This window comes from Leptonotus elevatus, chromosome 11 (genome assembly GCF_054856555.1).
Source record: "Leptonotus elevatus isolate MCC_2025b chromosome 11, RoL_Lele_1.0, whole genome shotgun sequence".
Classification (NCBI taxonomy): domain Eukaryota; kingdom Metazoa; phylum Chordata; class Actinopteri; order Syngnathiformes; family Syngnathidae; genus Leptonotus; species Leptonotus elevatus.
Genome location: NC_141249.1, coordinates 22,068,060 through 22,089,302, shown reverse-complemented (window position 1 = coordinate 22,089,302; position 21,243 = coordinate 22,068,060). Strand labels below are relative to the sequence as shown.

General features: G+C 40.9%; 2 protein-coding genes across 3 annotated transcripts; one reads left to right on the top strand and one right to left on the bottom strand.

Moving 5' to 3' along the window:
• Positions 1-1,290: 1,290 nt before the first annotated feature.
• On the bottom strand, positions 1,291-7,801 carry chst7 (carbohydrate (N-acetylglucosamine 6-O) sulfotransferase 7). Its single transcript, XM_086090152.1, has 3 exons — positions 6,926-7,801; positions 5,474-5,954; positions 1,291-2,344 (listed from the first exon to the last, which is right to left on the bottom strand). The coding sequence occupies exons 1-2, from the start codon at positions 7,721-7,723 to the stop codon at positions 5,487-5,489; spliced, it is 1,266 nt and encodes a 421-aa protein (XP_085946278.1). The 5' UTR covers positions 7,724-7,801; the 3' UTR covers positions 1,291-2,344; positions 5,474-5,486.
• A 697-nt stretch (positions 7,802-8,498) lies between these two features.
• On the top strand, positions 8,499-21,240 carry tubgcp5 (tubulin gamma complex component 5). 2 transcript variants are annotated; one of them, XM_086090135.1, is made up of 22 exons: positions 8,499-8,802; positions 8,987-9,040; positions 9,793-9,901; positions 9,983-10,079; positions 10,615-10,694; positions 11,178-11,313; positions 11,488-11,605; positions 12,399-12,488; positions 12,648-12,741; positions 12,837-13,071; positions 14,525-14,727; positions 14,833-15,205; positions 16,386-16,584; positions 17,399-17,587; positions 17,673-17,855; positions 17,916-18,000; positions 18,936-19,056; positions 19,141-19,283; positions 19,570-19,695; positions 20,662-20,750; positions 20,851-20,951; positions 21,021-21,240. In XM_086090135.1, exons 1-22 carry the CDS (start codon positions 8,681-8,683, stop codon positions 21,065-21,067), a joined length of 2,994 nt encoding a protein of 997 aa, XP_085946261.1. In that variant the 5' UTR covers positions 8,499-8,680; the 3' UTR covers positions 21,068-21,240. The 2 variants fall into 2 exon arrangements, with proteins under 2 accessions (XP_085946261.1, XP_085946260.1); XM_086090134.1 differs by having other exon boundaries at positions 19,132-19,283.
• Positions 21,241-21,243: the final 3 nt, after the last annotated feature.

Below are 21,243 nucleotides of genomic sequence, written 5' to 3'. Positions count from 1 at the left end.
AACATGACTTTTTGGAGCAAAAAGGGAGACGAAAAAATTGTGCTGAACGTGATGAAGAAGATGCATGAGAGGTTTCCTGTTACGTAAGGCGATGCAGTGGCGGCGGGGGGTGATGGGGGTGGGAGTGTGTGTGTGTGTGTGTGTGTGCGTGTGTGTGTGTGTGTGTGTGTGTGTGTGTGTGTGTGTGGGGGGGGGGGGGGTTCTGCCGTCACGCTCGCCCCGCATGCACAGCGTGCAAAGAATTGTCCCGACCGCCGGCCAAGTGTGACCACTGTGGAGTTCATGTTTCACTGTAACGGTCTTTTCGGGACAAGGGAGCATTTACAAGGAAATAAACGCAATTTGGCAAAGTGTTTGGACTTGCATTTGTTGTGCTCGTTAGTTGGCGGTGCAGCCAAAAGTGAAAGCAGAGAGCTGCGCATGCGTGACAAAAAAACTGATTTCACCAATATGGATGTTTTGAGGCAGATGCTGATTCTGATATTTGACATGAATTACAGGGAAACAAGCAACTTTTTTTTTTTTTTTTTTTTTTTTTTACAATACTTTGTCCTTAAGTATAGAAAAAAATTGGCGAAAATCGACACAAAAAATTTGGGTGAGTGGGGTTGAATGTCATTGTTTTTGTCTTATGTGTTCATGTGTAATTTAAAAAAATCAGTTGATTTAAAAAATATTAATAATCTAATATCAGCCAGGCGTTAGTTTTGAACTCTAAAAATATCTATACAGCGTCGCCTTGAGATACAAGTTTCCCCGATCTCATATCTTAAATCATCTTTCCCCATTGAAATAAATGGAATGCCATTAATATGTTCCAGCCTCCCAAAACATAACATGTTTGTAATGCATTTTCTAATATATATATATATATATATATATATATATATATATATATAAATATTAATTTTTTTATCAGACTGTATAATATTAAACTTCATATAAAACATACAGTAATGACATGATGACAATGACATAATTCAAGAGAATTATTGTGAAATAGTTGTTTTAAATATACAACATGTATAAAATTATTTGTTTCATGTTTCGTTTAACAGCAAATGCTTGCTTGCAAGTCAAAGCAAAAAAATCTGATCTGGAAAAACTCCCAAGTCAGGTCACTCGTATCTCAAGGCACGGTTGTATAGTGAGTAGGGAATGAGTGAATGATTCAGAGCGCAGTGTTAGGTCCACTATATAAAAATCCCTAAACCGTATAGTGGTTATATTATTTTACATATATATATAAAAAAAAATAATAATAGAAAAGCAAAAGCAATTGTCTTTATTTTCACTAACTCTTTATTGAGGTCACTTTAAATAGTTTAAAAGTTATTCATGTCGCGTAAAAAGTATGACACACACAACAAAAATAATCCAACTTCTGAAGTTGATCATCGAAACATCCGTCATCTGGATGCAGGCCGGAACATTGTGACAATGTTTAGACACAAAAAGATTGATATAAATAATCAGTATTAAGGTTGCAAAAAGGGCGGAAAATTTTGGGGGGAAATTCCATGGGTAATTTGGGAAATAGACCACATTGGAAACGTTCCAATTTGATGGTAATTGGAAGAAATAGTCGACATTTTGTTTTGTAGAAATCCATGCAAAAGCTCGCCTTGCCCACATGGGAGGACATCACAGTATATGAATCCAATTTGTTTACATGTATAATCTTAGAACATAATATCCTTTGGGTCTTGCCAATCTGCAACAATTGAAAATTCTTGGTCTATTCCCATGGAAAGTTTGTAACAAAAACTTTGCAACCCTAATCAGTACCATTTGTTTTGCTTTTTTAAAGTGTCATTGGAAGGACAGGGGGTGGAAAAAGTCCCGCCCATGTGAGTGTTTTGTCAGTGTGGTGCTGCTGCAGCTGTCCAGATTCCTCCGGGGCTAAGAGGGGTTGGAATGAGGAGGAGGCGGGGGGAGGAGGGACAAGACTTCCTCACGCAGGCCTCTCAAAGCACACAACAGTCTCCTTGAACTTTGCAGTTAGCGTTGGTTAGCAGATCCACTTAGCCCCGTCACGCTAAGGTGAGGTGAGGTCACCCTGGAACCACACAACTTTTTTACGGGGATTTGCAGTCAGGGTGTCGGTGGGGATTAGTGCGACTAAAAATGGCCATTGACGTGTGTCAAGCAGCCTCTTGGCTGCAGGTCAACAGGTAAACGTGGTCAGAGAGGCTCCCCAGTCTTCGTTCCAGCCTCGGTGTCCCACTCGGGTTTTTCTTCCTACTCCTGGTCATGATCTCGGTGAGCTCGGCTCGCCGCTCCCAGTCGGCCACGCTGCAGCTGTTTGTCCATCTTTTTGCCCTCCGTTTCGACTTGCAGGCCCCTGGAAAACAAGACGCATAAAAGCAGTGAGGATCAAAAAAAAAAAATACCCACAGGAAGCTCTGGCCTTAAACTAAAATCTATAATAATCAATTATAATCGATTGTTCCCACTTCCCTGAAAAAGATTTGCTCTCTTATTTATCCGGAAACCAAACATAGCCTTTAGACTGTTTTTTTCCAGCATTAATTATCTCCACACAAGATTTTTTTTTTCCTTGACAATGTGAAAATAAGTGTTTCTTCGTGGAGGAGATGGCCCAGTAATAATAAAAAAAATATTTAAAAAAATGTTTTTTAATAATAATAATAATAATACCTGAAAGACATGACCAGTAATAAAGAAATAAATAAATCATTCCTCTTTCGCCCTAGTTCGTACCTCAACAACCAATCAGAGACAGGTTGCCAAGGTGTCATTCATTTACGGTTCACTCGCAGGCACACCCATAGCGGACAACCCCTGTAGGAGGGCTTTGCAATTAATTACAATTCAATTTCAATTTCAATTATTACACTCCATAATTACAAAATCAGCATAATCGTAAAAAAAAAGAAGAAAAGATTATGAATACTAATTAGTTTAAATTTATTTAAAAAATAATAAATAAATTTTGTTTCATCCAAAAGGAACTTGCATAATTATAGTGCTTAAATGTTTTTTATTTGTCTTAATATTTTTTTTAACTTGTTTTTTTACTTTTACTTGTTTTTTTTTTGTACAAAAAAATAAATGATCGTCCTACTACACAGTGCACAAGCTGCCAACGTAAATAAATAAATTCTGTTTGGTCCAAAAGGAACTTACATAATTATAGTGTTTCTATTTTTTTTTTTAATTGGTCTTAATATTTTTAAATGCTTAAACACTTTCTTGTTTTGTACCCAAAAATAAATGATCATTTGAATAAATCGTGATTTAAATTACTTCCAAAATAATCGTGATTATTACTTTTTCCATAATCGAGCAGCCCTCCCCTGTAGCATCCCTGTGTTTCAGGACTTTTGTTGAAACAATGGCAGAATATCCATCTCCATAAAATAAAATAAAATAAATGCCCAACCGAAGCCCTCCCACCCTAACCGCCATCTTCATAATAATTGCATGCATGCATGCAGGCCTGTTTTCTTCAAGGTTCTGCCTGTCCAAAGCTGGCGGTGACATGTTGCTAACCCAGGGAGGCGTGTAGCCTGTCACGGCCAGCTGTGGACAATGAAGCCCCTTCTCAGGGGTTAGGGCTCGAGGGCCTGGGCGACACCCTCGACCGGCCGTGGCGCCGACCCCCGGCCGCCCGTGCCAGTTACACGACAATGAGGCCTTTATTGGAGGACGGCAGAGCAAAATAGCCACCAGAGAAAAGCACTCAGATGGATTTTATTCATTTAAAGTAACTTTCAACCTGGTGGGGTGTACTCGTACCTGCTTTCACGCAGTGAGAACGCCACATATGCCCGCAATTGGAAAATCAGCGATAACGTCTGATACAACGTATAAAATACTCCTGCGAACACCTTTAAGCGGAAATCACGTCAACAATTTTCTATACTAATCTAAATACGACATTCTGGTTAATATGACCGAAGCAGCAAAAATCTGTTTTTATCCATCTCAACTGGCGGCCATTTTGTTTTGTAACTTGTAAAGACGCTTACTGTCGACTGAAGATGACATCACAGTGCCTAAGGTCTCAGGTAACGACCATCAAAGCCCACCTGTTTTCTGGGTTTGGTCATGTGACATTCACAAGCCGAGTCCTCCTGAGGCACTGTGATGACATTGTCAGTCGCCAGCATGTGTCAGTGCAATGCAAAATGGCCGCCCCCTGATATGGTAAAAAAAACATTATACCGTACATCCATTTTGTTAGTTCCAGAATTGGCCGGAATTCACCACAGCACCAATAAACGGCACCGTTTTGCGGTCCCACACTTCTGGGTTGCAGGCTAAAACACGTGTCAATGTGGCGGCCATGTTAGGAGGGGCGACTGTCCCGCCAAAGGTAATGGAAAGCACAGACATTAGCATAGCGTCACCGTAAGCACGTAGATCAAAGGAGGGTGTCGTATCGACCGATTCATATGTATAGAGATGTTTTTCACTCAGGTGAACATGCTATGCTAACATGCTAAAGCCCTTAACTATGGCATCTAATCACTAGCGAGGTGAAAAAAGGCAGCCTAATAACAACAGCCATTATCTTTAGGTTAGATAAAGTTTTAAACTTTTCAGTTTCAAGCTTTGTTGATATATTTACTTACAATAATCTTGTACTTTACTGGGTAATTTTAGGCTACGAAAGAAATATAAAACAATAGTTTTGTACAGACAACCCCTGCCCCAATTAGTCTGTTAATTCCAATGTATTTCTAACCAGTGGCTTGAAGTTCGCCTCACAACGACAGTAAACTTAATCTGGCCCTTGATGATGTCATAATTTCTCTGTCTTCTGATTGGTTGGTCCCAAGAAAACTTCCTACATTAGCCAACTAGCAAAACACGTCTGCAGTGATCTGCACACATTTTTACATTTAAAACTCATTCACTGCCATTGACGGCTATAGACGTCAAGAAGAGTATGAAAATCTATTTTTTTTTACATTTAGAAAGTTAACTAGTGAAGTCATGGGATTAATTATGAAAAATTCCATTTGTTATAATCTTTTCTTCTTTCTTTTTTATTAGAAAAAAGTAATTTAATTATTATTATTTTTAATAATCTTTTTTTTATTTTAAGAAAATATTATTAAAAATTAAGGGTGATTAATTTTTAAAAATCAGAATTAATAGCATGACTTCACTATTAATCACAAATTTTATATCTGTTCTAAATGTACAATAATCATTTAAAAAATCTAGGTTTTCATACTCTTGTTAACAAAAGTGGGAAAATGTTAAACTAATAGAAATAGTTCAAATACATTTTTGACCTCTATAGCCGTCAATGGCAGTGAACGAGTTAATAAACATCTGGTGAGTACGATGCATTTTATTTAAAACGATGCTTTTAAAATATGTAAGAAAAAATGCGGCAACTATTCCATCTTACTGCACATGCGCACAACTTGATTCAAGTTACAAACTTAAAAAAAAAATAGACTGATGGATAGTTAATACAGAGCGGTCGTCTCACCCGTTCGTCCTCCTCATGTGGTTTTCTCCACGCTGTGATTGGGGTATCCGAGCTGCCTCATAACCTCGCTGCAGTAGGCCTCCACCTGGTCGATCTGCTCCACGCTGAGCCTCTCCCTCCATGCGAAGATGGCCTCCTTGGCGTCCCGCGACGAGATGAGGAAAGGCCGGTCCGACGAGTAGCCGCGACCGCGGGTCATGTTGAGGGCGAATCTCTCCAGCTCCGGCGACGCGGACAGGTTGGAGAAGCGGTAGAGCTTCTGCAGCTCCCGGGCCGGGTGCAGCACCAGGTCCTCGTAGCGGACCCGGTGGTAGCTGCGGCGCACCCAGGGCGGCGCGTTGGTCACCAGCATCATGTCGCCCAGCCAGTTGTCGCAGATGAGCTCCATGGCGCTGGACACGTAGCTTTCGGCGCGGTTCAGGCGGTTGTTGGGCACCAGCAGACGCTTGTACTTGTCGCTGTGCTTCTTGCTGCGCAGCACCTGGAGGCACAATGCACATTTTCAGCGTGAAACAATTCTTCGTTTTGTCTGCAACGGTGGTCCTCTGTCACGGGTCTGCAGACTGGTAGCCATTTGGTACGGATAGATTGGGAAAAAAAGATCAATAAATAAAAATACAGTGGCTAGTGGGGATATGGACGAGGCTGGTTTGAGAATAGCAAAACTCCTCGAATAACTGACGCAATAAGCCAAACAATTCTGCAAAAAAAGGCTGATGAACATTCAGTATGTGTTTTCCATGAAACAGGGAGGAATTAGGGGGAACAACTGAACACCCCTCAAAAAATATTGTCAAAAAATTGCAAAAAAAAATGATGCCAAACTGGGAATGCACTCACGTCATTTACAGGATAGAGATTTTAAGTCTGCTTCTGATTGGCTGCCGTTTTTCCTCTGCATGGTGGTTTCTTGTATATCAAATTTGAGGCTATATATAACAAATCCCAATGATGACTAATTTAACAAATATGACTTTTCATCTGACTACAATTAGTTAACTTTTTTTTTTTTTTTTTTAATATTTGCTTGAAAGTTAAGCATGTCTAAGCTTCTATTTGGAATTTCATTAACTTATGCAAAAAAAGTCTGTCTCCGATTGATTGGTTGTTTTTCCTCCGATGTGGTGATTCTGAAAAATAATATCACAGGTACGAGATTGGTCAGAGAAGGATTTTCCCCCCGTCATATTTGTGAATGTCGAGTTATGAATGCAACACCGCCTTGTCCGAATGTTGTTGTTTTTTGCATCTAACGTTAAATAGCTAACTTGGGTGAAGTTAACCGTGTGAAAAAAAATAAGGTCACAAGATGGGGTCAGAGTTGTTCAAGTGTAAAAAAAAGTGTTTTGCATAGTCAAGTGCAGAAAAAAGGAAAAATAAATCAACATGTCACGCAAGCGCAAAAAGATGCAAACCCTTGCTCGCTGTAAAAAACCCAAAAGCAAAAATCACCTGGATGCTCTCCTTCACCAGAGCCTGCTTGGACTTGAGGCGAGAGTTGTGCACGGCTCTCGGGTCCCGAAAGAGCTGCACGATGTGCAAGTTGATAGCCGGGTCCTTCATGAGTGGAACCAGCGTGCTGAGGTCCAGAACGCGCACGCCCTTGATGACCACCACCGGGTACTTCTTACACTCCCGCTCCAGCTCGCGTATGTCCCGCTTGGGGCACTTGGCGCAGCGGTCCTCCTGCACCAGGCCGACGCGGTGGCGCTGGTGGGCGTCGCACAGCGGCTCGGAGCACACCACCTTGTTCATCTTCCAGCCGAAGATGAAGGCGGTGGTGAGGTTCTGCGAGCCGGCGTACAGCTTGAGCACGGAGAAGTCGCAGCGGAACAGCGCGCTCAACATGTCGCGCACGGCGCCCTGCAGGCTGCCCGCGTCGCCCGGGTACAAGGCCTGCCAGATGTGCCACATGGGCTCGTACAGGTAGAACACGTCCGGGTGCTGGTTGAACAGCTCGCCCAGGAACGACGAGCCGGTCCTCCAGGTAGCGTGCAGGTAGATGTGCGTGCGAGGCGCGCCGGGCCCGGGCGGCTCCGTGCCGTTGGCGCCGTCCACTTTGTAGCCGTGCTCCCACAGCAGCGCCACGGCGTTCTTCAGGTCCGAGCACCGCGACTGCTGCTGCAGGAGCCCGTGCTTGGAGCGCTGCAGCGAGCGCTCGCCGAAGTCGAACACATAGGGGATGAGCAGGAGCAAACCCGTGTAGGCGAGGATCAGAATCAAGTATTTCTTCTGGAGCCTCCTCTTCATCGCGCTGGCTTGCAAGCGTCGCGCTTTGGAGCACCGCTCGAGTTGTGCGTGCGCGGCGCGAATGAGGCGACTTGTGTGGCATGCTCAGATTCAGGGGGATGTGGCGAGAGGCGGGGCGAGTTGGTTGCTAAATAAAGGCGGAGTCTATTTAGTGCTAGAAGTTGCTAAATGACGGCAGCTCTGATTGTTGCTAAAAGAAGGCGGGGTCAATCTGGTGCAAAAACGTTCCAAAAATATAAAACCTAATCAAATGACATTAAATTGAGGTAGAACTATTTGGGGCTAAAAAAAATTATAAATTATGTTGCCCTCGCATGAAATATCTGCACGTCCTCAACCGGACAAGGCTACCTCGTATCGCTGTCTTGTGCAGCCCTGCCACATTCAAAATGGCGGACATGCTTACGTATCCTGGCAACGGATCATCCCGTTCAAGTGAGGAAACCAGCTTTCAACGCAAATTTAAATCACAGATAACCAAATAAGAATGTGGAATTTATTCACAGCAAGGCCCGCTGTTTAATGACAGATGAAAGAGAAGAGTAATAGTTCTAAATCGGGCAAGAAGATACACTTCCCGTTTTGTGTAATCTGCACGCGATGCATTGTGGGAAATGTTAATAAAACACATTGATGCAACATCTATTGCTTTTATTTTTAAGCTTCGACTTTTCCTGTCACTTCAAATTTGATTCTTATCCCATTTAAATCAACAATACAATTTGTGTTGTAAAAAAAAAAAAAAGAAGAAGCAGATAATAGCGGTGTGTCCTCGCGCATGCGCACACGTCCCCCTGGAAGCTAATAGCGCGCCTGTGAAGATGTTGCTAATTTAAACAGAGCTCCTCCTGCTCCAGTCACAAATGGCGTGATCCCAAACGTATTAGCGCCTCGTTCGGTGTAAGGTATTCAACCCCCCGGTTACACCGCTCGCCACATGTGACGCCGAGCTAAGCTATGGCTCACTGGAGCACCTTCGAGAGGGAGACGAAGGAGCTGATCAGGTGTGTGAGCGGACTGGAGGACGAAGAGGAGCACAACTTCCAGCTGGCGCTCAAATTCGCTTGGTCCAATTTCAAGTAAGATGTTCTGGCTCACATCCTATCCAGAATTTTTTATTTTTTTCTAGATTCGTCATGCTTTGAGGAAGGAGACGTGTTCTTGTTTGTGTATATTTGAAAATGTGACACAAGCACAGCAAGCAACAATGGCCCCCCAATGTGGATATCTTATTTATCATTTGTTTTTGAATGATTTCATCAGGTTCCATCACTTCCTGGATGTGGACAGCCACAAAGTGCAGCGTAGCATCAGTGGGTAAGTGTCTACTCTGTTTTGGTATTGTTATAATTCAGCGTCGGGGTCGCCATTTGTTAGAGTAGACAATATTTTTATTCTACTCTTTGCGTGTTCAATTAACTGAATGGTGAGATTCTGGTGAAGAAGTCCCCTTGCAAAGGTATCATTATCAGAAGCTTCTGATCACACAATTGAAGTCACCCAAGCAGTGTTCTGTTCAAAAGTGTGTCCTTCCTTCTCCTGCACATCATTATTTATTGAAAAGTGGGTGAATACGAAAAGTCTCCTCCCCTTCACAAAAAGGCAGAAGTTCTCAGGAATACAAATCAGATTAGACCTAAACAATAATAAATCAGCCCGTCTCACTTCGACCGTCTGAGACCGGTACTAGACTACACTCCCTTCTCTTCTCATGGAAAATAACTTGTTGCCCTTTTCTTCTCAGGCGAAAGAGACAGATAAGAATACAATAGACAATTCTATTCATTGAGCTACACAGCTATAACTAAATCCAAAACGGCTAAAATATAAATTGAAACTGAAAAACAATGTTAATAATTCAACAGTATGAATTTGAACAAATGATACTACGGCCCCTTTGGTTTTAATACAACCCAATTGTCCAAGCTTTCTTTCACAGAAAAATGTAGCATTAACTCCAAATTGTATTTCTGTTTCCGCGTCATGTTACGCTTGATTCTGGTTGGAGCTCTTGGAGTTTTGGAGGCAAAAAATGAATGTGAATGTGTTGTTGTTTTTTTTGGACGCAGAATCTACGAAAAGCTGATGGTCCACTCGGAAGTGAGGAAGGCCGAAAGCTGGATGAGGCTGACTGATGAGTTCCTCAATTCGCCCCTCGCTAACACCAATGAAACAAAGGTAAACGGTAAAAACACCCGTTGCCGCCATCTTCTCGAAAGGCGTCCGTCCGTGTGTTAACGATTGTTTGCGTGTTTACAGACGGACGCGCACTACAGCATACTGTCGCTGCTTCTCCTGTTATCAAGCTCCCCCTCCAACACAAACTTTACAGAGAGACCCCGGGTAAAGGAGGCCGGTGAGTTGTTATATCGCAGAGGTTCAAGTTATTAGTTTTTTTTTTTTTTACAGTATTCAGACAGGCAAGTCTGAATTTAGGGTTTTGCACATTCAGTGTCATGTGAACTTTTTCTATTAGTTTAAAAAAAAAATCATTGAATTTTTTTAAAATGAAAACCTAGATTTTTTATTGTACATTTATAACAGATATAAAAGTATTTATTATGATTATTTTTAATATATTTTTTAAATCAGGCCCGTCAGGCAATTACATTTTTATTTTAATTAACTAACGATTAATCACAAATTTTATATCTGTTCTAAAAAATAAAATTAAAAAAAATTCTAGGTTTTCATACTCTTGTTAGCAAAAGTGGATGTTTTTTTTTTAAACTAATAGAAATAGTTCAAATGAATTTTTGACGTCTATAGAGTATATAATAGTATTGAAATGTTGTAGAATGCAATTTTCAAATAGCAAATTCTGAAATTTCGGGGGGGGAAACACTGCTTTATTTCAATATAATGATACCCCCCCCCCCCCCCCCCCACAGAACCAGAGGACAACTTCGATTGGGCGAAATACCTTCTGGAGGGTGAGGACATAGACAATAGGCCATATCCTGATACTCCGGTGAGTGTTCAGTCTTTTCTAGGTCTGCAGTAGGGCCCGACCGATATGCATTTTTTGAGGCCAATACCGATTTTTGGCAGAAAAAAAATACTGATTACCGATTTTGGTAACTTTGGTTTTCTTTGATAACGTTTTAAAGGGAAAATGTTTTGGCCGATGTTTAAAGGCCAGTAATCGGCCAATTATAATTGACGGCCGATTAATCGGTCGGGCCCTACTCTGCAGTGTTTGCCATGCGCACTCAAAAGTCACAGATACTACAGTAGAACCTGAAGAAAGGCAACCCCAAGTGGACAAACATAATAGCTACCGGTACACTTCACATGCATGTAAGAGTTTGTTAAAGCAAAATCAATTGTCTGTCCGATTAATCGATGGAATAATTGCTTGAATACTTGATTCTAAAGATATTGGACAGCTGCAGTTGATTAGTTTTACACTCGACGAATTACGTTAAGTTGCTATTTCTTGCGGGATGATCAGGAGTGGTCCGAGGAGGAGAGCGAGGGCGAGGACAGCCATCAGCCAATCAGCAGGGAGGACTCCGGGATCCAGTTGGACAAAACCCCCCAGGAGGACAAAGACCACGCCGACAAGACGGTTTCGGTCCCGTGGACAGGTCGGAATCAATCGCAGTAGCGTGGTACCTCAACATAAGAGCTTAATTCATTCTGTGACCCAACTTGTAACTCAATTTACTGACAAGAAGTCAGGGTACCACTGTCGATCATACGCCAAAAAGTAATATGTAGAGAGAAAATGTTGTGTTTTATTTTTGTCTGTTTTGTTGTAGTGGGTGAACCCGATGCTCGTGCCTGGTTGGAGCAACATGTGGTGACTCCCTACTGGGTGTCGCACGCCCCCCGATTCGCCCACAGCCTCCATTTGCACTCCAACTTACTCAATGTCTGGTGAGACCCGATCCCAAAACACTGAAACTATGGCATATTAAAAATAGAGCTGTCAAAATTAATCGATTATCAAATTAGTTGGCAACTATTTTAATAATCGAGTAATCGCTTGGAGCCATATTCAAAATTAATCGAGTAGCAAATTAATCGACAACTATTTTAATAATCGAGTAATAATTTGGAGCCATTTTCAAAATTAAACAATTAATCGACAAGTAATCGATGATCAAATTAGTTGGCAACTATTTTAATAATCGAGTAATCGTTTGGAGCCATTTTCAAAATTAATAGATTAATCAACAAGTAACCGATTATCAAATTAATCGACAACTATTTTAATAATTCAGTAATTGTTTGGAGCCATTTTTCAAAATTAATCTATTAATCGACAAGTAATCAATTATCAAATTAGTCGACAACTATTTTAATAATCCAGTAATTGTTTGGAGCCATCTTTCAAAATTAATCGATAAATCGACAAGTAATCGATTATCAAATTAGTCGTCAACTATTTTAATAATCGAGTAAACATTTGGAGCCATTTTTTAAATTTAAAATGGTCCAAATCCTCTGATTTCAGCATATTTAATTTAAAATGAATCCGAATTAATCGATTGTAAAAATATTCAATGGTGAATGTATAGAAAGAGGACCGAAACAAAAATCTAATAAATATTGAGGGGGAAAATTTTTTTTACAATTATTTTTCAAAATGGATCAGCCGTCATTAAAAGTCATAAATGACTGAATAAAACATCTTTGTGATGTTCTTATGACCCGTTTTCCTGCGCAGGGACCAGCACTTGTACAACACCGATCCTCTGTATCTGCCCGAAGAAAAAGCTTTTGTTACCGAGACCCAAGTCATCCGCGAGACTCTGTGGTGAGCTGCATCATCACATTTTTTCACTTTGTTCTTTATAGGTTAATAAAAACGGATCGACTTGTTTTGCCACCGTGTCCTCAACGTAAATGACATTTATAATCGTAGTAGTTGTTCTTTAATTCTTGGGTTGTGTTATGAACTTTTTTTGCGTCTCAGGCTTCTATCGGGCGTTAAGAAGCACTTCATATTCCAGCATCACGATGGGAACGTGTCGGTTAGGAATAACGTGGTGGTCACTCATCTCACCAGTGTAAGTGCAAAAAACAAAAAACAAAACAAAAAACAAAACAAAAAAACAAACATACTTGAAATACGATTTGAGCTCGCGATTACGATTTGCCGCAGAATTGCCTACGGTCCGTGCTGGAGCACGTGGCCGCGTACGGCCAGGCGGTGTTCCGGCTGCAGAGATTCATCGACGAGGTGACGGGCCACAGTCCCGAGCTCGGTCCGGCCGGCTCTAAGAGGGGCTCGGAGCCCCCGTTCAGGACCTACCAGGCTTTCGTGTGGGCCCTCAATAAGTACTTCACCAGCTTCAAGGAGGAGCTGGTCGCCATCGAGAGAGTGCTCGTGTGCAAAGGCAAGTGCCGGGAACAATGAATCCAATTGGACATTACAATTAGGGCTGGGCGATATGATATGGCCGCAAAATTAAAGTCTCAAGTCATTCAGGGCGATTAGGATTTTCAGCGATTTCAATCTAAGAAACCCAACAAAAGTTGATTTCAAGGTGTCATATAAATAATTCCTGTGCAAAATGTTTAGACAACAATAATGTCTACTGATTCTAAATCAGTTTTAACATCAACTTAACATTCATAAATTCTAAATTACAACTCACAATAACATCTGGATGTAACGGGACATAATTCAGAATTCGATTTCACCATTTAGCACATTTTCAACGATTCGATTTTCAATATGACGATGAATCGAATTAATTTGATTTATTGCCCAGCAATGTGGTACAATGTAGTAGGAAAAAAAAAAGTAAATTGCAATGATAACATATAATGCAAACAGTAATTAGCATATAGTAGTGGTTCACTGTATATTAGAGCTGTCAGAATTAATCAATTAATCGACCAGTAATCGATTAGCAAATTAATCGACAGCTATTTTAATAATCGAGTAATCGTTGGAGCCATTTTTTAATAAAATATTGTTCAGATCCTCTGATTTCAGCATATCAACAGTAACTGTTCACTTATTATCTTGTTTGAGATCAAAATAAGACATTTGCAAACGTCTGTTGTTACTTTGGAAAACAATGACCGAATCGGTATCAGAGTACAACATTAATGTTCTTTTTTTTTTTTTCAAATCACTATACGAATACAAAGTAAGAAATAAACACCAATCACTGGTTAATAAACAGTAATCAGGGAGGAAATGCTTTTGTAACACACTTTAATGCAAAATTAAAAGGAATCCGATGAGTTGATTAATCGATAGATTAATCGATTCTAAAAATATTTGATAGTGACAGAACTACTGTATATCGCTACAGCATAACGTCGTATCAGTGTGAACTAATATAAGTCGTGCTGTCACGATTGACGTTTTTTAGAATCAATTCATCTCGATTATTCAATCTATTCATCAACTAATTGGATTTATTTTAATTTTGCATTCAAGTGTATTACAATTCCCCTCCCCCTGATTACTGTTAACCAGTTACCATTCCCCTATTAACCACTGGTTGGTATTTATTTAGTACTTTGTATTCGTATAGTGATTAAAAACAGGGGATTCATGTTGTACGATGTAACCGATTCGGTCATTGTTAAACAAGTCAAGTAAAAACAGATGTTTGCAAATGTCTTATTTTGATTAAACACAGAAGATAATCGGTGAACAATTACTGTTGATATGCTGAAATCAGAGGATTTTGCCAATTTTCAATAAAAAAAAAATGGTTCCAAACAATTACTCGATTAATAAAATAGTTGTCGATTAACTTGATAATCGATTACTTCTCGACGAATCGATGAATTTTGACAGCTCTAAATATAAGGCGCTCGCCCTTCCAGACGAGACGGTGACGCTGTCGGCCGTGCTGGAGCGACTCCGACCGCACCTCGCGCAGATCAAAGTGCTGCACAAGGTCTTCTGCACGGGCATCGCCGAGGTGCCCCCCGAGACCCCCAATGTGGTGCGGGCCTCCCACCTGCTCAACACGCTCTACAAGGCCATCATCGAGTACGACAGCGTCGGGGAAGCTTCCGAGCAAACGGTGACTTTTTTTTGGAACTGCCTCTGTGAGACGAATACAAAAAAAAAAAAGAAAAACAAATCTTGATGAGGGGGTCAAGTAAAGTTCGCCACTTTTTTCCATTAGGTGGCCTTACTGTTTTCACTTTGGACCGAGACCGTGCGACCATATTTGGAGATAGTGGACGAATGGATCGTCCACGGCCACCTGTTCGATCCCGCCAAAGAGTTCATCATCCAGAGGAACAAGGACGTGGCGGTGAATCACAGGGACTTCTGGCACGCCACCTACACGCTGTACAGCATCTCGGAAACGGTGGAGAGCGAGATGAGCGACGCGGCGAGCGGCAGTTCCGCAGGGGACGGCGGGGGGGGGAACCGGCAGCTGACCATGGTGTCCTTCCTCAAACCCGTCCTCAAACAGATCATCATGGCCGGGAAGTCCATGCAGCTCCTCAAGAACCTGGATCGAAGAGAAGATGCGCAGCAGGCCTCCAGAGGTCAGTCGGGGTTTTTGTCAAACTCGAGGTTTTTTTTTACGGAAGAGGATTAGGGCCTGAAGAGAGGAACAAGAAGTTTGGCAGGATTCTGACTTTGTTCTCAGAATTCTGACTTTAAACTCAGAATTCTGACTTTAAACTCAGAATTTTCACGTTAATCTCAGAATTCTGACTTTATTCTCAGAATTCTGACTTTATTCTCAGAATTTTCACGTTAATCTCAGAATTCTGACTTTATTCTCAGAATTCTGACTTTAATATCAGAATTCTGACTTTAATATCAGAATTTTCACGTTAATCTCAGAATTCTGACTTTATTCTCAGAATTCTGACTTTATTCTCAGAATTCTGACTTTATTCTCAGAATTTTCACGTTAATCTCAGAATTCTGACTTTATTCTCAGAATTCTGACTTTATTCTCAGAATTCTGACTTTATTCTCAGAATTCTGACTTTATTCTCAGAATTTTCACGTTAATCTCAGAATTCTGACTTTATTCTCAGAATTCTGACTTTAATATCAGAATTCTGACTTTAATATCAGAATTTTCACGTTAATCTCAGAATTCTGACTTTATTCTCAGAATTCTGACTTTATTCTCAGAATTCTGACTTTATTCTCAGAATTTTCACGTTAATCTCAGAATTCTGACTTTATTCTCAGAATTCTGACTTTATTCTCAGAATTCTGACTTTAATATCAGAATTCTGACTTTAATCTCAGAATTTTCACGTTAATCTCAGAATTCTGACTTTATTCTCAGAATTCTGACTTTAATATCAGAATTCTGACTTTAATCTCAGAATTTTCACGTTAATCTCAGAATTCTGACTTTATTCTCAGAATTCTGACTTTAATCTCAGAATTTTCACGTTAATCTCAGAATTCTGACTTTATTCTCAGAATTTTCACGTTAATCTCAGAATTCTCACTTTATTTTCAGAATTCTGACTTGATTCTCAGAATTCTGACTTTAATCTCAGAATTTTCACGTTAATTCAGAATTCTGACTTGATTCTCAGAATTCTGACTTTAAAGTTAGAATCCTGCCAAACTTTTTTTCCCCCCTCTCTTCACTGGCTCTAATCCTCTTCCGTAAATTTTAGACATTGACATGAAATTTGGCAGATGTTTCATGGAAATCGGCTATTTCGGTTCAACCGTTGTCCTGCAACGCAGACGCCGAGCGCAAAAGTTTATACACGCTGTTCCTGGAGTCGGTGCAGTCACGTCTCCGCAGCCAGGACGCGTCTCCCTCTGGCGGCGTGACCGAGCGACAGGACACCAGGAAGAGCCTGATCCGGATGCAATCGGTCATCGCTCAGCATCTCCAGATCGAAGATCTGCACGACCCGCTGCTGGCCATCAACTTTGCCAGGTGAGCCGCAGGAGAAATCTAGCAAGCGATCCATCAAGCGTTCCCGCCTTCTTCTGCTTGTCCTGCCAGCTCAATGCACGGCAATGTCCGTCATGAAACGCCAGCGCCACCTAGTGGCAGAACAATTCAGTGCACATCCAGCTCAACACAAATGAATGAGTCCGGTTTTTTTTATAAGTCTTAAAATATATTTTTAACTAGGGATGCACGATAATGCGTTTTTCAACCGATACGATAAACCAATCATTTAGAAAGTGCCGATGTCGATAACCGACAAGTGAAGCTCTGCTTCAAAGTCAACCAGTAACTCATTTTGTCCTGTTTTAAAAATGCAACAAAAAACGCAAGGGATAACATTTTGGGCAGATGCAGTAAAGAAAGCCCAAAATGGCGAGTGCCATGTCGCCGCCATGATGCATTTTCTGTGAACACGAGGTCGCGCGCATTATGATGTCACAAAAATGCGACATTATCATAGGGGAGGGGAGGGGAGGGGTTGAGGAGTTGGGCAAAACCCGAGCCACAAGCACAAATCGATGGACCAACGTGGCAAGTTGATTATTATCGGCAGATTTCTTTATTATCTGCATGTCGTCAATTTGGTCGATAATTTGCCGATAATCAACGACCACCGATATTATCCTGCATCCCTATTTTCACCTTTTAAATGATTCATATGAATTCCTTTAAAATGACTGTAGATGAACTCTCATTAGCTGAAACATACATCACATGTTTGGAAGGGATGGATTTGAAACTCTTGAAAGTGTGAAGACACGGCGTGTTTTTATTTTTTTTATTTTTTTGGCCTCAGGCTGTACTTGGAGCAGAGCGACTTCCACGAGTGCTTCTCGCGGGACGACTTCACCGTGGACCGCTCGTCGCAGTCGGTCACCTGCCAGACCTTCGAGCTCACGCTGCGCTCGTGCCTCTACCCGCACATCCAGCGGCGCTACGTCGACTGCTGCGGCAACCTCATGAAGACCCTCAAAAAAGACTACAAGTAAGGCAACGGAACCTGTCGAGAGACTTTTGACCCTCCTTCTTCTTCTTCTTCTTCTTCTTCTTCACGCCATCTTGTTCCTCAGGCTACTGGAGTACCTCCAGGCCATGAGGAACTACTTCCTGCTCGAGGCTGGCGACACCATGTACGACTTCTACACGGCCATCTTTGACAAGGTGCGCGAAAAGGAGAGCTGGCAGCAGCCGTCCTTCCTCAACGGCCAGCTGCAGGAAGCTGTGGGACAGCGCCGCCCGGAGGACAGTAGCAGGTACTGCGTGCGCTTTCGTGTGTTGTGTAAAAATAATCGACATCTTTCTTGCTTTGTAAGATTGTCAATCTTCTTGGAGACAATTGATCCCGGCCGGAAGAAACATCCTGTCAATAATCTGGAAGTGCTGACACTCACTTATAAGGTAGGTTTTTATTATGAACCAATGATTTTGGTTTGTTTGGTAAACAGGATTAACCAAATATAAAAGTATATAGTATGCTTGTGTATCAGTTCATTTTTTAATTTTATGGTAGCTAAAAAAATATACATTAGTTTAATTTTTATTTCATTTTTTGCAATGATGTAAAACATCAAAAGGGGGAAGGATGTACATTTTCACTCCTTTTAATAAAATAAGAGTTGAGTAATATATTTTTGTCACTTTTTTCCTTTAAAAAAATACATTGAACAAAAAAAATTGTGTTTTTATTTTTACATTTGAACCCATTATATTTAGCAGATCAGGGTTTTTTCTATTGCTCGGTTAAAAACCCCCACAACCTTTTCCTTTATTTACCTGCTGAAGATTCCGTTAATCCTACTAACAAAAAAAATAAAGCATATGCAAGCATCGTCTAGCTATGTAGTGTACAATTTGGGATAGCTCTGTCCTTTAACTCATTTGCTCCTCTAAACGTAATAAATACGTTCTATAAATTAAAATGTTTTAAGTGTCCCAAAGACGTATTTATGCGTTTTTTTTAAATGCTAAAGCATACAGAAGGTTTTGATGCAGCCTCTCAACAGCAAAGAACTGTTGAAGAAATGGTCATTATTACACAAACGGCCAGCAGGTGGCAGCAGAGCAAAAGAGCTCAACCAGGGCCATGTTGAATTTACTCACAGTTCTAAATAGATTTGGGAATAATGGTGAAACTTAGCTATATTCTAATGCTGATTGCTGCAAAACGGAAGCAGATAGGTTCGATATGTTGTTCCATGTTTTTATAGTAATAGAACACAATATTCTGTGGGCCTTGCAAAAATCACTCAAAATCCAGTAAAGGCTACGAGTGAATGAGTTAAAGGTTCAAAACACAGACCTATTTGAATATTTTAGTTTTCCCCCCTCTCCAGGTTCCGTGGCCTGTGGACATCGTGATCAGCTCCGAGTGCCAAAAGATCTACAATCAAGTCTTTCTGCTGCTGCTCCAGATCAAATGGGCCAAGTACAGCTTGGACACGCTTCGATTCAGCGGTAGGTGGCGCCGTTTCCTCCGTCGCGCTCAACTGGTGCTATAATTCCCACAACGTAATGAATTGAAACGTCAAGAGTTCGCAGAGTTCACAAAGAAACTGGAGGGCACGCCGGCGGCTGACGACGCCCAGCAGAAACCCGTCAAGCAGCAGATTCACCGCATGTGTTTGCTGCGCGTCAAACTCATGCACTTCGTCAACAGCCTTCACAACTACATCATGACCAGGGTGAGAGAAAGGCGGAGCAGCCGACCACTCAATCACACGCCTTTGTTAAAAGTCAATTGTCAATTTTTTTTTATTTTATTTACATGCCGCAATTGGGGCAGTTAAAGTACTGTAATGCCCTCTCTTGTGGGCAAGGAGAGCCACCGATGCAAATTTACCGTTAATTGAACCGAGTTGTGCCATGCCCCTTTAAAGGCGCACATGCAACACGCTAATAATACATGCTAATCATGACACTTTATAAAAGCAGTTTATGTTGTATTTGAATGTGTTTTGTCACGGTCAGATTCTGCACAGTACCGGACTGGAGTTCCAGCACCAAGTGCAGGAAGCAAAGGACCTGGACCAGCTGATTAAGATCCATTACAGATACTTGGCGACCATTCATGACCGCTGTTTGTTGAGGGAGAAGGTAATTCATCGAAGGGCGACGGTTCATGCGCTGTGTTCATATTTTTTCAGTATGGTACAGATAGTATTATTGTTGTATTGATAATATTGTTTTGGGCTTCTTGGCAGCGGGTCAAAGTTGTTGACTCGTTTGAGACTAAAATGATCGTGTAATAAATTAACTCCCCTCTGCATTGTTAATTTCCTAAAATGACAACCGGATGTTGTATGTTCCTAAAAAAGAAGACAAAGAACGATGTTGCACTTCAATCAAAAGAAGACAAACAACTGTTTTGCTTTCCTGAAAAGAAGACAAACTATTGAGGTGGCACATTCCTAAAAAGAAAACATAAATTGATGTCAATCTTGCCTAAAGAAGACAAACGATCGATTTTGCGCATTGCGAAAAAGAAGACGAGTGAATGCGCTTTTTTGGTCAGCCAAACAATTGTTTTGCTTTCCTAAAAAGAAGCCAAAGTTCTGATGAACATGTTGCACATTCCTGACAAATATTTTCTGTTTCATTTTCCTAAATGTAAACAAAAAACAAGCACAGACACACAACTAGTAATATGCACTTACTTAAAATGAAAACAAGTTCTGTTGCAAAAAGTCAAATGTGATTTTGGCCTTTCCTCAAAAGACAATAAATGTAATATTCAGAAAGCTTTATTTATTAATGTTGCACTTTCTTAAAAAAAAAGATTTAGGCTGTTTTATAGTATTATTCATTTGATATTTTATTATATACAATATTTTATTTAGTTGGGAATTTACTGCTATCAGTTTTTTATGATCGATTTTTTTTAAATGTCATTTAATGTGCTCATGTTTACACAAAATATAAGCACTTAACTATTTTGGGATTTGTTTTGTTACTGTAATGTGTATCAATGTTAACACAACAGTGACATCATCCGTTTTCTCCTTCCTTCCTTCCTTCCTTCCTTCCTTCCTTCCTTCCTTCCTTCCTTCCTTCCTTCCTCAGGTCAGTTTTGTTAAGGAAGCCATCATGAAGGTGCTCAATCTTGTCCTCATCTTCTCGGACCGATGGCAAGCCGGATTTGGAGCCTGGAAGTAAGAACCTGTGTGGAAAGATGTAACCTCAGAAACCCTTCCTTTTTTTTTTTTTTTTTTTTTTTTATTTTTTTTATGTACTTTATTTATTTTTCAATAGGATTGAGTCCATTGCCAAAATGGAGTCCGATTTCAAAAACTGTCACATGTTCCTGGTGACCATCCTCAACAAAGCTGTGTGTCGTGGCTCTTTCCCTCACTGTGAGTTTCCTTTGAATGCAATTTGAACGCTTAATGCACAGCTGAGATTATTTTCTGTTTTGATTACAGTGGAGTCGCTCGCCCTCTCGTTGATGGCCGGCTTCGAGCAGTGCTAATCGTGAGGCTGCAGTCCAGCGATGTGTTTTTATGACGACCACAAGTCACGTGACTGCGCATGTTGAAGCAAGACTTGTTTGCAAAACCTCTTTTTCCCTGCAGTCAAGGTGGCTGTTAAATTAATAATGTGTCGTTGTTGTATGGAGCGCAATAAATCCTACTTAATTCTGAAGTT